The 14,956-nt window shown below is 50.4% G+C and overlaps 1 protein-coding gene across 1 annotated transcript in view; it reads left to right on the top strand.

Annotated features, from left to right (window-relative positions):
• The window catches only part of GABBR2 (gamma-aminobutyric acid type B receptor subunit 2), a gene marked incomplete at its 5' end in the record, with an annotated part of 337,733 nt that overhangs the window by 114,570 nt on the left and 208,207 nt on the right, over positions 1–14,956 (top strand). The window contains one exon of the mRNA XM_084784329.1: positions 5,548–5,685. Coding sequence (XP_084640455.1) covers positions 5,548–5,685 — 138 coding nt within the window. The remainder of the gene's footprint in view (positions 1–5,547; positions 5,686–14,956) is intronic.

Raw genomic sequence — 14,956 nt, 5'->3', positions numbered from 1 at the left:
TGAAGGCATTAGCTTCTTGTTATTACTGCAACAGATCACCACAGATGTTGTGGTTTAAACCAAGCTCACTGGCTGCCTCACAGATCTGTGCCAGACCTGCAGGCACAGCATGGCTCTGTGCAGCCCTGTGCAGCCCTGTGCCCGGGGCTTTCTATGGTATCACAGATCCGAGTCCTTGTTTATTTTGGTTGGACTAGGAGCTGAACTCTGGGCCTTGTACAATCCTCAGCTCTTTAACTTTTTCTTTGGCTAGTTTGAGACAGGCTAAATTGCCTGAACAGACTATAAATTTGGGGTCTTGATACCTCTTTTTCACCAACAGATATGACTCCAGGCTGGTGACTAACCCAGGCCTGACTGGAGAACGTCGGCTTCTATGCTAATTTGGGTTCCTGGCAGAATCCAAATTTTTTTTTTTAAGTTTTAAAAAATTCTGCGTGTATGTGTGAATTCCTCTGTGTGTGCACGCGTGTGTGTGTGTGTGTGTGTGTGTGTGTGTGTGTTTGTGTGTGCGCACGCGCATGAGTGCCTTGTGTCCATAGAAGCCAAAAGAGGGCACTGGCATTACAACTGTCTAGTTGTGAGCCACCCAGTGTGATCTTGGGAACTGAATGTGGGTCCTCCTCTTGAGCAGTAAGCACTCTCAACTGCCGATCCATCGCTCTAGGCCCAGGATTGAGGCTCTTGCCATTGTAAGGCCAAGCCCTCCTCTCCTTGCCACACTGCCTTCTTCATCTTTAAGCCACAATGGTGTAACAAGGCCCTGCCACACTTTTCAATCTCTAATTTCCCTGATGCTCCCAGCCAAGGATCTCTGCTGTTAAGGTCTATGGTGAGCCCACACGGATCTTAATTTAAGGTCAGCTAATTAGTGCCTCAATTATAAGGGCAAAATCCCTTTTGCCAGGAAATGACATTCCTGGGAGTAACATCATAGAGTGAAGGTCTTTGGGGCCGAAACTCTTCCTGCCATTCCTAGTCTAGTAAAAAATGAGTTGGGCAAATATTTGGCCACCTTGGGAGACTTTTCGAGCTCCAGCAAGGAGTTGACAGTTGTGCCAAGATTTGTGAGTTGATCATGTGTGTGTGGGGGGGGGCAGAGTGTGTGTTTGGGAGCAGCCAGCCCTGATGCTAATACAGCATCTTGGGCAGATGGGGGATGTTGCTAAGCAAACAAGTATGAAAAAGCTCATTGTCCCTAATATTGTTTCCACGCAGCTCTGACGATAGATCTTGCATTATGATCGTTGTTAGATGAGAAAACAAGAAAATTCCTTTCAGATGTGTGTATTCAAACTGGAAATGGCTCAGGAAATCAGGGCAGATAGATGAGCCCTGAGCTGCTGTGTTTACACAGTCCTGTTCTGTGGAGGGTGAGGCACCCTCATCTGCCGAGTGGGGTAGTTAGTACAGAACCCCAATACACAAAGGGGGCGCTTTCTTCGGCATTACCTAACATCTTCCCTTTCTCTCTCTTCCCTCCTTTTTCTTGACTGCCCCCCAATAAATGCAATTCACTTTTATCTATCTATCTATCTATCTATCTATCTATCTATCTATCTATCATCAGGTTTTGTGGACCCCAGACTGGCCCAAAACTCACTATGTAGCAAATCCCCAGGCACATCTGGATTACAGATGTGCACCACCACACCCAGCTAATGCAGTGCCGTGGCTTGAACCCAAGACCTCGTGCATGTCAGGCAAGGACTCTGCCAGCTGAGTTACATCTCCAGCTCCAAAATCAAATTAGGATGCGAAAGTTGAATTCTCTCAGCTTTCTACAGGTTACCGTTCAAACTCCCCAATGTGGCACTGCAGGTCCTCCTTGCCTCCCTCAAGAGGCCTCTTCAGTCAGCTAGGGAGGGGGAATGCAGTTTGGGATAAAGAGCTAGCCTCCCCCGCCCCACTCGCTGCTGACTCTTTGTCCTGATGCGGCACCATCTGTTGCTCTCTTTCAGAGCACCCACTTAGCTCTCTTTGATCCTGTGAGTGGATCTGGCCCTAAGTGCTGTCCACCACACAAGGCATCCCATGGTGCCCCAACTCACGGCCTCTGAGGTCTGAGGCCAGAGCTTCTGTATAGGGCAGTCCAGGGAAGATACAAACACCTTCTCTTGTCCCTATAATGGCCACTTATGGGGACAATGTGGGTAAGTGTGAAGAAGGAAGATGAGGATGGTGCACAAACAGAGGGTGGCAGGCTGGCTGTGGCAGAACTGGCCTGTCCTCCCAGCAACTCCTCTCAGGGAGCTGAAGCAGAGCGCTTTCAAGGTCAGCTTGGGCAACTTAGGGAAACCCTAGCTGAACGCAAAAACTAAAAGAGGGCCATGGTGTAGCTCAATGGTACAGCACTTACCTCACATGTGCAAAGCCTTTGGTATAACTCTCAATGCTGCAAAGGGATAAAGGGGAAAGGTGCAAACAGGAAGCTGTGGGGAGAGGCATGGGCACCCCAGCACTTACCCTGTCCTCATAGAATCCAGACTGGAGCCGGGAGCAGATGATGGGGGAACGAATGCCAAGTCCATGCCCTCCAATCAACAGACAGACAGACAAAAATAAAATAATGGCCGGGCGTGGGGCATATGCTTGTGATCCCAGCACTCAGGGAGGCAGAGACAGGCGGATGTCTGTGAGTTTGAGGCCAGCCTGGTCTACAAAGCAAGTTCAGGACTGCCAAGTTCACACAGAGAAACCCTGTCTCAAAAACAAAACAAAAAACAACAACAATAAATAAATAAAAGTAAAAATAAAATCAAGTGTTAGGTAGAGGCCAAACTTTGATACAGCAACATGATATCATTTAAAAGTTTACCCTCAGAACCACTTCCCCCCAAAAGTCACAAGCAATCTCATAATGTTTTAAGCAAGCCTATGATTTGATGTTAGGCTTCCTTTATAGCCACCGTGGGTTGTGTGGGACCTCAGAGTCACCAGCTGGACATACCTGTTTAGACAGTGACTAGGGCTAATACCATTGGTCAGGAGGTCTGATTGTCAGCTGAGCTGGAAATGTCCTTCTGGCAAAGGAAGCAGTGAGCACATTAACCCAGAGGCAGAAAGGTGACACTTTTAGTTTTAGAGATTTAAAGGAGGCTGGGGTGAGCAGGTGGGAGGTGAGAGTGGGAGAGAAGTCAGGCTCTCACTGTGAAGAACAGTTAAGACCATTACCCCAGCCTTTTCCACATTACCACAGACAAATGGTTCTGTATTTCTTTCTGCTGGTACCTGAGTGCTTTCTATCTGCCCTGCTCGAGGGTCATCTGGCTAGAGGGATGGATGCTCGCCAGTCAACTGCAGCCCAGATCTTTTTTAAAAAAATTTTTTTTATTTAACTTTTAAATTTATGTGCATTGGTGAGGGTGTCAGATCATGGAGTTACAGTGAGTTGTGAGATGTCTGTGGGTGATGGGAATTGAACCTTGGTCCTTTGGAAGGGCAGACAGTGCTCTTAACCACTGAGCCAACTCTCTAGCCCACGGCCCTGATCTTTACAGGTCTTTACAGGTCTCAACAGCTGATACCACTCACTCATTTTCAATGATTTTCTTATCGACAAGTGTTCTCTTAAAAAACATCTTTAAAAATATTTTTATATGTGGGTATTTTGTCTGCATGTATATCTCTATACCGTGTGCATGCCTGGTGCCTGCGGAGGCCAGAGGATAGTGTTGGATCCCCTGAAACTGGAGTTACAGATGGTGGGTGAGCTGCTGTGTGATTGCTGGGAATCGAACCTTGGTCCTTTGAAAGAACAGCCAGTGTTCTTAAGCCATGTGCATAGGGCCCACTGCCATGGGGAGAGGTTTATTTTCCCCTCCTTTTGAGATGTGCATTCTGATAGCGCTCTCACCTTTCAGAGCAGGGAAGACAGGCGGATGAGAAGAAGAATTGATGTTTTTCAGAGGACACTGAGCTGCTGCAGTGCTGTGTGGCGCTCCAGGCTGGGAGGCGGGTCCTCTGTTCATGGAGAGCTGACCAGTGGCTGGGAGGGAGAGGCAGAAAAGGAGGGTGAGCCGTCAGGATTCCTGCCTCTCAGGCACATTTGCCCTCTTGTCACTTCCTCGTTGGAGTGCCCCCCCCCCCCCCCCCCGTGCTCCCTTGGTCAGGCTTTCTCTCTAGTCCTGGCCAGACTTAGGCCAGCTCTGGGCTCAGCACAGAGTGGGGAGTGTTTGCCACTGAATTCTTGTGATTTGTGCCATTGTTTCTCTTCCCCCACCTGCCATCACGTGCGCATCACATCAAGTTACCATTTTAAACTCCCTTCCAGTGTCTCGTGACATTAGATGCATTCACACTGTCACAGCATCCCACCCCCAGCCTCCAGACCTTTGCCATAGCCTCGCATTTAAGCCCTCAACCCATTGTGATCCACCTGCCCTTCCCACTCTCTATATCCGGGACAACCACAATTGTAGCTCCTGCCTCTATGAATATGTCCCCTCTCGAGGTGCTTCACACGAGTGGAATCATGCAGTAACTGGCCTGTCAGACATTAAGAAGGTATTTTAAAGAGACATTCTTGTTCTTCAAGCTGACTATTGGCCTACTGAACAATGGACCCCCAAAGTAATGGGACTCCTTCCAGGAGCCTCATGCTCGGAGGAGAAAAAGACTGAGCTTGGTAGTAGCTAGAGGAAGAGCCTGTCTCCAGAAAATAGATTCCACAATTCTAGCAACTTCTTAGACCACCTTGCAAGGTGAGCTGGAAGCCCAGACAATGATAGGTCAGTGGTGGGTGACACCTTGACCAGACTGCTTAGATGTACATATCCTCAGTCCCCTATTAAACCTTCAATCTCACTTCAGGACCCCGAAGATGAACTAGAGGACACTGACTCTTTCTCCCTCTTTCCAATGTGGCCACATCAGATAACCCTCCTTTTCCTGCTTTTTACTATTAATTTGGTTGTATCGTGCATCAGAATTTCTTCCAAGAATAATATTCCCCTGTATGTGCATACAACAGTTTGCTTGTTCCTTCGTTTGTTGATGGGCTTTGGGGCGTTTCTGCATTTGGGCTGTTGTGACTGGTACTGCTCTGGACATGAGTCCTCGCTCTCAGTTCTTTACGGTTTCCATCTAGAAGAAGAGCTATTGTACCATACGGTTTTTCTTCCTTGACTTTTTAGGGTAGGCATGCTGCTTTAACTGTCTTAAATCATCACTGACAGTGTGCAAAGCTTAGTCTCTTCACGTCCTGCCAACACTTGTCCTGGTCTGTTTTCACAATAGCCAGAGTGTGGTGCCATCTTTTTTAAAAATGTAAATGCCTGCCGAAAGGAGGCTTGGGTGTGTGGCTTTCCTCCATGTGTGTGCAAAGGAGAAGGCTGAGGGGCTAGGTTTTGAGGGTGCTTTGAGAGGGTCTGGGATGCAGTACCAAAACTCCCCTAAGCTCAGGGCCCAGGCTTTGGGCTGTGTGGAGAGGCTCCACTCCGGGGCAAACTGAGGTCTAAAGGTTTCAGCAGATTGGCTATATGACCTCACTATGGGGCTTTGCCCCAGTCTAATTTGGCTTTTCTCTCTTTCTGTATTTCTCCCCAGTGTGACAATGCAAAGGGATTGAAAGCCTTCTATGATGCAATAAAGTACGGACCTAACCATTTGATGGTGTTTGGAGGCGTCTGTCCATCTGTCACATCTATCATCGCTGAGTCCCTCCAAGGCTGGAATCTGGTGCAGGTAAGGGCGGAGTCCTCTACCCCACCCACAGTGGAACTGCCTGTGAGCTCCGAGCATTTAGCAGGAATGGGCCTTGTGTAACGTGGTTCCGAAGCTGCACCGCCACCCACTGCCCTCACTCCTGGCCTGCCCCCCTGGCCTATCCTTCCATTGAACATACTAAGGGGCCTTAAACTGTACATGCTATCCTATGTATCTGGAGCTTCAGTGTTCACCTCTGACTCCCTAACCAGACTCTCAGGCCCACAAAATTCTTTCAACTCACCTGTGCAGAAGATCTTCTGTTCTTGTCACTTACTGCACAGCACTGTGCTCAGAGAGCATCATGCCTCAGATAGATAGCACCACCCTAGGTAGTGCCCCCCCCATCGTCCTGCCTCCCCACACATAGCAACAGCTCCACAGGACCCCAAGGCTTCCTCAGATCCTATTTGCTGTACTGTGTCAGGTGCCCCCTATCCTTTCCTTTCTGGATCTTCCTTCCCCACGGAAGTTCTCCTTCCACCACCAATACTCATTAAGCTGTTCCTAGGCTCCTGGCCAGGTAGTGGTTTTTTACGTAGCTCAGTTTTACACTGTTGATGTTTCAGTGGGTATATAGCTGGTTGTAGATGGGCTCAACAGTGAAAGCTGTTACTTGGAATGGGAAAGGAAAGGTAGAAAGATATGACCATGAGAACAAGTGCTGGTGACTCATGTGCATTTCATCCATCCATCCACTCATCCATCCATCCATCTGTCCATCCATCCACTCATCCATCCATATGTCCATCCATCCAACCATCCATCCAACCATCCATCCACTCATCCATCCATCCATATGTCCATCCATCCACTCATCCATCCATATGTCCATCCATCCAACCATCCATCCACTCATCCATTCATCCAACCATCCATCCACTCATCCATCCATCCAACCATCCATCCTCTCATCCATCCATCCATCTGTCCATCCATCTACTCATCCATCCATATGTCCATCCATCCACTCATCCATCCATATGTCCATCCATCCAACCATCCATCCACTCATCCATCCATCCAACCATCCATCCACTCATCCATTCATCCAACCATCCTTCCACTCATCCAACCATCCATCATTCCAACCCCTCCATCCATCACCTATCCACTCACCAACCATCCAGCTACCCATCTATGTATCATCTACCATCCACCTATAGTCTATCTTTCTCCCTTCCAACCAACCAGCAAATATTTGGAACAGCTTCCTTTCTGCCTAGGATTCTGGTGGACACTGGGAATGTAGAACTGAAGGCCATAAATGGTCCCCATCATGTCATAGCTTACATACAGGAAGAAGCCAGGCAGTCAACAAGGAAGTAACAGTGATGCTAAGGATTGTCCCCGAAGCCTGCCATGCCAGACCCTGTATGAGCCCTAATGTTCATTAACTCAGTCTTTATTACCCATCTGTTATCGACCCTATTTTATATATAAGGAAGTGGGGTCACCCAGGGCCTATGGAGCTTGCCTAAAGATCACAGCTAATAAGCAGTAAGGCCAGATTTAAATTCAACTAGTCTGGCCCTTACAATGAGATTGTTATAAGAAGACAGGGCTGTGCTCAAAATAAGCAGGGGAGCGGGATTAAATAGTGACTCTGTGGGCACTCAGCAAAGGCCTCTGGGATATGATAACACTGGGTCTGAGATCTAAGGGGTAAGAAAGGGCGACTGGGTGAAGTCCATCCCTGTCAGTGAACAGGATGACAAATTCAGATAGGCATCTGGTAATAAGGAAGCGTCTACGTGTCTGGGGACAAAAGTCGGGGCTGAGGGGCTGGAGGGCTGGGGCTGAGCAGTCAAGCCAGTGATGACACCAATAGGAACATTCCCTGAGTCCAGGTCTTTGTGCCTTGGGTACTGTGGGTAGAGTGCAAGCTTCTGAGAGAAGAGATGAGCTACAAGCCGTGGCAGAGGTGTGGTGCAGGACTGGTGGCCCACATGAGTCACCTGGAAGGTGACACAGAGTTACTGCTGAAGCAGGAGAGGGTGGCAGACAGATGCGCATACAGAAGAAAACACTGCTGGGAGAACACTGCTGGGAGTATTAGGAGTAGGGATGTTGGGGGGCGGGGGAGCTGGACAATGGGGATCCTTCATGCAGTTGGAGCAGGCTAGACTGGGTGTGGCCCTATGCCGCAGGAGATGGGGGCTACAAAGCAACAAACCACGCAGCCTCCAGGGACCTAGCACGGGGCAGGGTGTGTGTGTGTGTGTGTGTGTGTGTGTGTGTGTGTGTGTGTGTGTGTGTGTGTGTGTGTCTGGCTTTAAGCCCTCAAGGTATCCCCAGCTGTTGCAAGACCTTGGCCCAGTCACTAGCCTTCTCTGGATCTGAGTTCATTCTTGGATTGCAAGAGGCTCCATAAACACGGAGCCAAGGGCAGATAGGCTGAAGAACAAAGCCTCCATGGAAAGCCGTGGCTGGTGTGGCTTTAGCTACAGAGCCATGTGGAGTGTGCAAGCCAGTTCTGTCTCCTCCCCTCTCGCTGTAGGCTTGCTGTGCATCTGGGACTACTCCCCTACCGGTGGTTCCTTCTAGAACCCCAGGGCCAAATCAAGGACTCCAGTGGGATGTGAAGGTGAAGGGGCCCAGAAACCTGAGAACTGGGCAGTGCTGGACAGGTCTGGGCACTCTGATGATTTGGGAGGCAAAAAGGCAGACTAAGCCCAAGGGAGCCAGTCTCCTGTAGCCTTGCAGAGTCTTAATGTGGGAAGGAAGGCAGATTTGGATCCTGGTGGGAGTGGCCTGGCATCCCGGGAATCTGCCTCTCTCTTCACTCACAGGAACTATATGCCCGTTTAGTATGGTCCCCCAAGCTGCCCCCACCCCTATCTAGAGGCTGAGCTCGCCCACAAAGGGTGGGCGGGTCTGCAGCTGCTGGAGAATTGAATGCCTTGACTTATTTCAGAAATGGGCTCTAGGGTGTGGGCTGCCTGAGGAGCTCGGGCTGTCCCTTGAGGCTATGGGGACACTTGCTGGACAGAGACCCACCTGGAATGCTGGAATGAGAATAAGCTGTTTCCGTTTTCTGGGTCACAGAAATAGGGGTTCACTTGCCACTGGGGTGAAAACTCACGCTGGTACTGAAGCAGGTTAATTTTAACTTTTGCCTTTTGCTGCGTTTCTTGAATCAGGCCTGCTGCCGCGAGGGTGGCTCATGCTGTGTTTGTCCTGATCTGAGTCACTCGGCCACTGGGAGCTTACGTTCCCACACCTCCACGTGAGGACCAGGGAAGAGTAACTCTGTTCCTCTCCCATCCCGGGCAGATCCTGGCCAGGATATGGGCCTCTAATAAGGGCATCACTAGGATACAAGCAGGAGGGAGCTAGCTGGACATCAAAGAAGGAAGCGTGTTGAAACTGCAGAGGATGCTGGGGGCGGAGGGATTGGGTTTCCAGTGCTGCGGGGCTGTCTGGGAATCTCATAATGATCTGCAATACAGGTGTGAGAGGCAGGGCATGGTGGGAGTTAGAGGGGATAGGTTTTCCACACCTGTAGGCAGCCAATCAGTGGCTGTGAAATCATAGTTCCTTCCCTGGGAGAGATGTGCACTTCTATTTCCTCCTAAACTCCCGACAACAAACTAGAGTGCAATTTCGCCGCAGCTCAGCCCAGGGAAACAGTGAGTTTATATATAGGACTTCTTTCCTTAGCGTGTGTGAGAGTCACCAAGAGCAAAGCAGCCTCACTGTAAAGTCTTCACGCAGCATAGATGACTGTTTCCTCATAGACACATCAGTGGAGCCTTCTTTCTCTCCTCTTCCCCAGCTCATATATGATAGCACCATCTCTAGGCCATGAGGCCACAGCAATTAGGGTAGGACCGCATATATAGATGGTTGTGGTGAGTGGCTGAATACTCAGGTGAGGCTCCAATGGCTCCCCCCTTACCTCCTCCTTCTAAGAGGGGGTGTCAATGGTCCACACACCTAGTCATAGTGGTCCCCTTGCCAAGTAGGCACAGCTAATGTCACGAAGATGGTAGCAGTTGTGCTTGGAGGGTTATGTGGTACCACATCCCGGTTGCCCAAGGTGCCCTGAGCATTGTGGTATATGCTAGGGTCGGCTCTGGGGAGACTGAACATAGAGGGGGTCAGACTGACAGCTTATAGCCCCTGGGGGGTGGTGACGTTCTTTTTTTTTTTTTTTAAGGGAGCGAATTCTGGGGCTTTGGTCTGTGCAGGGCCAGATTAGAAGATTCATTGACTCCCTCGGTGACCCACTTTTCACCCTGGGCCAGCCCAGTGCCAGCAGCTCAGGTGACAGCTATGTACTCCGTTCCTGCAGACTTGGTAGCCAGGTGTTCACTGGGACCATTCGTTTCCAGAGACCCTGAGTAAACACCTCCGCTGCACAGGTGTGGGGAAGAAGGCACGAGGGCGATTGTAGGAGGCTGCTGATTGACACATGGACCTGGGCCACCATGGCAAAACTCCACTGTGTTTTGCTTCCTTCTGCTTCTTTGTGATGCCGACCTCAGTGCATGCTGCTCCCTCAGCCTCCAGGGTCCTTTGGCCCAGCAGGACCCTGCTCATCCGTTGTGAGTACATCTTAGAAGCCCCTTCCTCACAGACACAGCTCCCTCCCCATTCTCTTCCCTGTGCTTCCCCCAATTGTCAGAACCTTTCACTCTGACCTAGAACAGCCCGACACCCATGTTCATACTCGCAGATCAGAAGGCAAGTTATCCAAGCCCTCAGATGACTCAAGAACCTACAACCATAGCGCTTGCCAACAGATGCTAAGGACACCTGAAGTGGGCTTTGGTTCTGGCTCGGCCACCCCTATCTGACTCACTGGGTTTTAATCCCCTGATTCACCTGAGCTGCCCTCAGAGCTGATCCTCAGGATCCCACCTCCAACTCCGCTGACAATGAGCCATCCCCCCCACCCATCCCACCCCACCTCACCCCCACCTTGTCTGTCCTTCTGAAGCCTGGACTGGGGAGACGTGGGAGAACTAGATGCAGGGAAGATGAAGATCGCTAGCTCCATCAAGAGATGGCGGTGGCGGCAGACAGAGCAGGGCAAAGGTAGCCTCAGGGCCTGACAGACCTCCCCACTTCTCAGGAGCAGGCCAAAGGCTGCTTCAGCTTGCAAGCCCCGGCTGACTAGAGTAGTGATAGCAAGCCGCTTTAGGGAAGAGGATGGAAAGAAGGTCAGATTCCCGTCAGGCTAAAGGGCTGCTCATGAGAATGGCAAACACCAGATCCCTAAGAACTGCATCCCACAGAGCTTGGCCTTTAAAAGGCTCCATGGTAAATTAACTGTTAGATGCTTTTCTCCATGTGCTCCCAAGGTGCTCCTGCAGCCCACCCTGCCTTCTGGCCAGCCTTGGCATGCCCCTGAGGAGCTTCTTGGTCAAGAAAGATCTGGCCCCCACAGGAGCTGTCTCCTTGGATAAGCTCCTGTGAGGTTGCATTGGGTAGAGGCACTGGGACCATTCCACTGGAGAAGGCAGAGTTTACAGACCCATTACCAGTAAAGATCCAGTACACTTCAGGATTCTATTTCCCCAAACTGGAAATCTTGCCTGGTTTTGACATTAAAAACAAAACCAAAACCAAAGTCAAAAACAATTCATTGAAAACCCTGAAGCCCAGCCCTTTTGTGTTTGACAAATTCCAGCATCTCTCTGAACTGCTAGTCCCTGCCATTTGCTTCCTAGGAACAGGAATTTTGTGATTTGATTTGATTTCCTCACATGATTATTTTATTAAACTGTAGGTTGCCTGAGAAATCAAACACTTCCTGCTGAGCTGTGGGTTGTAGAATTTGAGGTGGGTTCACAGGATGGCAGGGCTGGGAGGGGCTGAGCTGTCACTGGCTTTGCAGGCAGGGCATGGCCTCAGCCAAGAACGGCTCCCCATTAGAGAACCATCCCTTGGCTCACTGAGATTTGCTGGGTAACTTTGTTTTATGTCTCAGACTTCCTTTTCTGTAAGATGGACATTGCAAGCCCGTCTTGTGTTTCTTGCAGATGTAGTGAGAGTGAATGAGAGCTTCTCTTTCTTTTGCCAAGTGAAAGCATTTTTATGAATGATGAAACAGGAGCTGTTGTTCTGATGGCCCCGCCTGGAGAGTCATGGCACACATCTGATGGCATCTGTAGAGAGTTTTGAAATCACTCTCTGCTCTGCATGGGCTGCAAGGCTTGTTTTCCTTGGCCCTGCAGATCTCTGGAGCTAAAGGGCGGAGGGTGGGTAGGAACTCTGCAGCTAGGCACTCAGAGCTCACACCTCTGCCTCTCCACCCCCCAGGAGTCAAAGCCTACCAGGCCAGCATCCTGCCACAGCCCAACACATTTGGCCGCCATGCCCTTGCCACAGAGGGCACAGTGGACTGGGAAGCACTTAGGGTGACAGTATGACTCGGCACCAAAGTGTTGGTCCTGCTGTGGCTGCTGCTGTCTAAGAAATAGAACAGAGGCCAACGATGCAGAGCGGTCAGAGCCTTTCTTGGCACGCGTCTCCAGAGAGGCCATTTAGAACATTAATAATCTATGAGATGCTTCTGCCTTCTGGAGTCATTAAAAACAAGAGAAGGGAGGGAAAGAAACAATGAGCGATATTAATATTAGAGGCAGGCTCCGCGGGCCAAGCAGAGGGGAGGCATGGGAGAGACCCCATATTAATATTTAGAGGCATGCTCGGTGGGCCAAGAAGAGGGGAGGTGTGGGAGAGACTGAAGGAATGTGGGGACTTTAGAAAGCCATCACTGGCCATGCCATAGGATGCCAGGTGTAATAAATACCAGCTGTGGGAGCCAGCTGGGCAGGATACCACACACGGGGCAAGAAAAAGGACAGCAACTTTTGGCTCAAATGCTCTTGGGAGGAGGGCAGAGGAGACCTCAGCGGGTTTTCATGGTAAAGAAATAGGAGTGTTGTCTCCGGGCAGGACCGATGCCACGGGTTGTGCTAATAAGAGTTGCTGTGGACACAGGGCTCTAGGACTTTGAGCTGAAGAGGAGAAGGGCATGGTGAGCAAAGGAAGATGGCCCTGGGTAGGGTGTGCCCCTCCTACTTACTTATCCTTTAACTTGAGCTACCCAGAAAGTCTTGAGACTGATCAGCTGCCCACTCAAGCATCGCTCCTTGCCTGGTCGACCTTCCATCTCCTGGTCCTTGTACGATCTGCCTTTAAATTGGATTCCTTCTATGGAAGCTTTCCTGGTTTCTCTGGGGTTTGCTGGTAACTTACTGGGTTCCTCCCACCTTGCAGCTTTAGTGTCCTCTCTCTCCCCTCCCCAGGCCTGTCTACACAGGGGAGCATCGTCACAGTCCCCCATTCTGCATCCCCCATGATACTGTGACACCCCACAGGCAATGGCTATGACTTATTGGTCTCCTCCTGCCTAGAAGTCCTTCTATGCCATGGCTCACAGCTGGAAAGAGTCCCCCACCCACACCCACACCCACGCACACCCAGTCACCTGTGTGAAGTTCATCCCGCAGCTTTGCGTGGATGGGCCTTTGGGCTTCGTAGCCGTTTTGGATGTCAAACCGCCATGGATTGGAAAGGAGTGGAGGGCTGGAGGGGGTGGTCCTGTCACTGGCTCACTCACATATCCGTTCAGTCATTCAGTCATTCAGTCATTCAGTCATTCAGTCATTCAGTCACCCACTGGCTCATGCTGAGTCATTATTTACCTGTCACTCACTAGCTACAGCCCCTTCAGTGCACCCACTCTTCCAACCCCTCCCAGGCCAGCTCATCACATGAAACCTGTCACTCCAAGAGAGGGAAACTTGACAGTCTGGTGCAGTAGTCTCACTCTCAGGGTGGCAGATTAGAGTCCCCCATAGCCTCACTGAGCTTGTCTGTGTGAAAGGGCTAAAACACCAGCCTTTGCGGGGGGGGGGGGGCAGGGCTGCAATGGGAAAGGACTCAAGGACAGGGAAGGTGCACCATGCAGATGCCCTCTACAGACTGTGAACCCCTACAATGTCCTGTGAATGTACCTGTGATCCGAGATGACAGCCAGGCCCTGGCTGGGGAAATTCTCGAGGATTTATAGCTCTCCACTTGTCTCCAGATTCGAAGTTCTGTGCGGAAAAATGAACTATCAGAAACCATGAAGGTGACTCAGAGCAATACAACCGGTGCAGAGAACCTGCCAGAAGGCGGGGCAAGCCCACAGGCTGTTAGGAGCTGGCTAAGGAAGTTAACAGGATGCTTTCGAGGGCTCAGCTATTCCCAATCCATTCCTGCCGCAGAGCCAGCCCGTATCTTCCCTGTCAATCTGATTGAGGATTCAATTCAAGGTTCTGACCCCCATTTTTAATTCAGGACCACAGCTTTGAGCGTAACAGCAGCTCCCAGTGTGTAACTCCAGTGGCCTCATTGCTGATGTGTCTTTCCCTGCCAGCCACCTCCACTGCTTTCTGGAAGTCTAAAGCATATAAATAATTCATTTTAAATAAATAAATCACTCGAGCTACTGAGGGTATAGGAGTGGCAGTGGCTGGTCATTGGTGCAACTGTGGTGTATATTGGGTAGTGAAGGAAGGAAAAAAGGAGCACACCCCCCCCAGGGTACTGGCATGCGGGACCCGAGAATATTAGGTCCAGTACTTCCCTGGGTCGGATAAGTGAGAGGTACAGCCAGATGCTGGTGATTCTTACAGCGATCTGGGCAGGCCCTTAACCTGTCCCAGCTTAGGTGGCCTGTCACAGAACTCACATACCTTCATCACCATGTCTTTGCCCAAGCTTGACACCTATCACCGTGTGAGCTTCTTCCTCCTTCTCATGTGCCAAAGCTATGAAGGACACACTGTTCCTCTCCTCACTTCACGGATGAGGAAACTGAGGCACAGAGATGCTGGATGCCCTCCCAGAGGAGTCCTATGCAGGTCCAGAATCACTGCTGGGCTACTGTCCCTCAGACCACCTCATCCAACACTCACAGAGCACTGGGCGGCAGGAGAGGACCTGAAGATTGTTCTGGTTAGGCTGTTCCTGAGGATGAAAGTTTGAGGCAAAGAGCCCACAGGCTTGCACAGCTGTGACTTACTCCTGACTGTGCTCTCAGAGGCCATGGACACTCTAGACCCTGCCTCTTTGCAGCCTGCATTGGTAGAAGCCCATCCATAGGGGACCAGGGCTAGGCCAGGACTCTCTATATGGAAGAGAACACAACCATTATAGGGGATTCCTGCGACTGTATTGCTGTATTGGGATGAAAAATTACACAAAGACACAAATACAGAGACACACAGGCATATACAGTAGACAC

This window comes from Acomys minous, assembly GCF_964271855.1.
Source record: "Acomys minous genome assembly, chromosome: 1".
Lineage (NCBI taxonomy): Eukaryota > Metazoa > Chordata > Mammalia > Rodentia > Muridae > Acomys > Acomys minous.
This window is presented reverse-complemented; position numbering and strand designations above follow the sequence as displayed.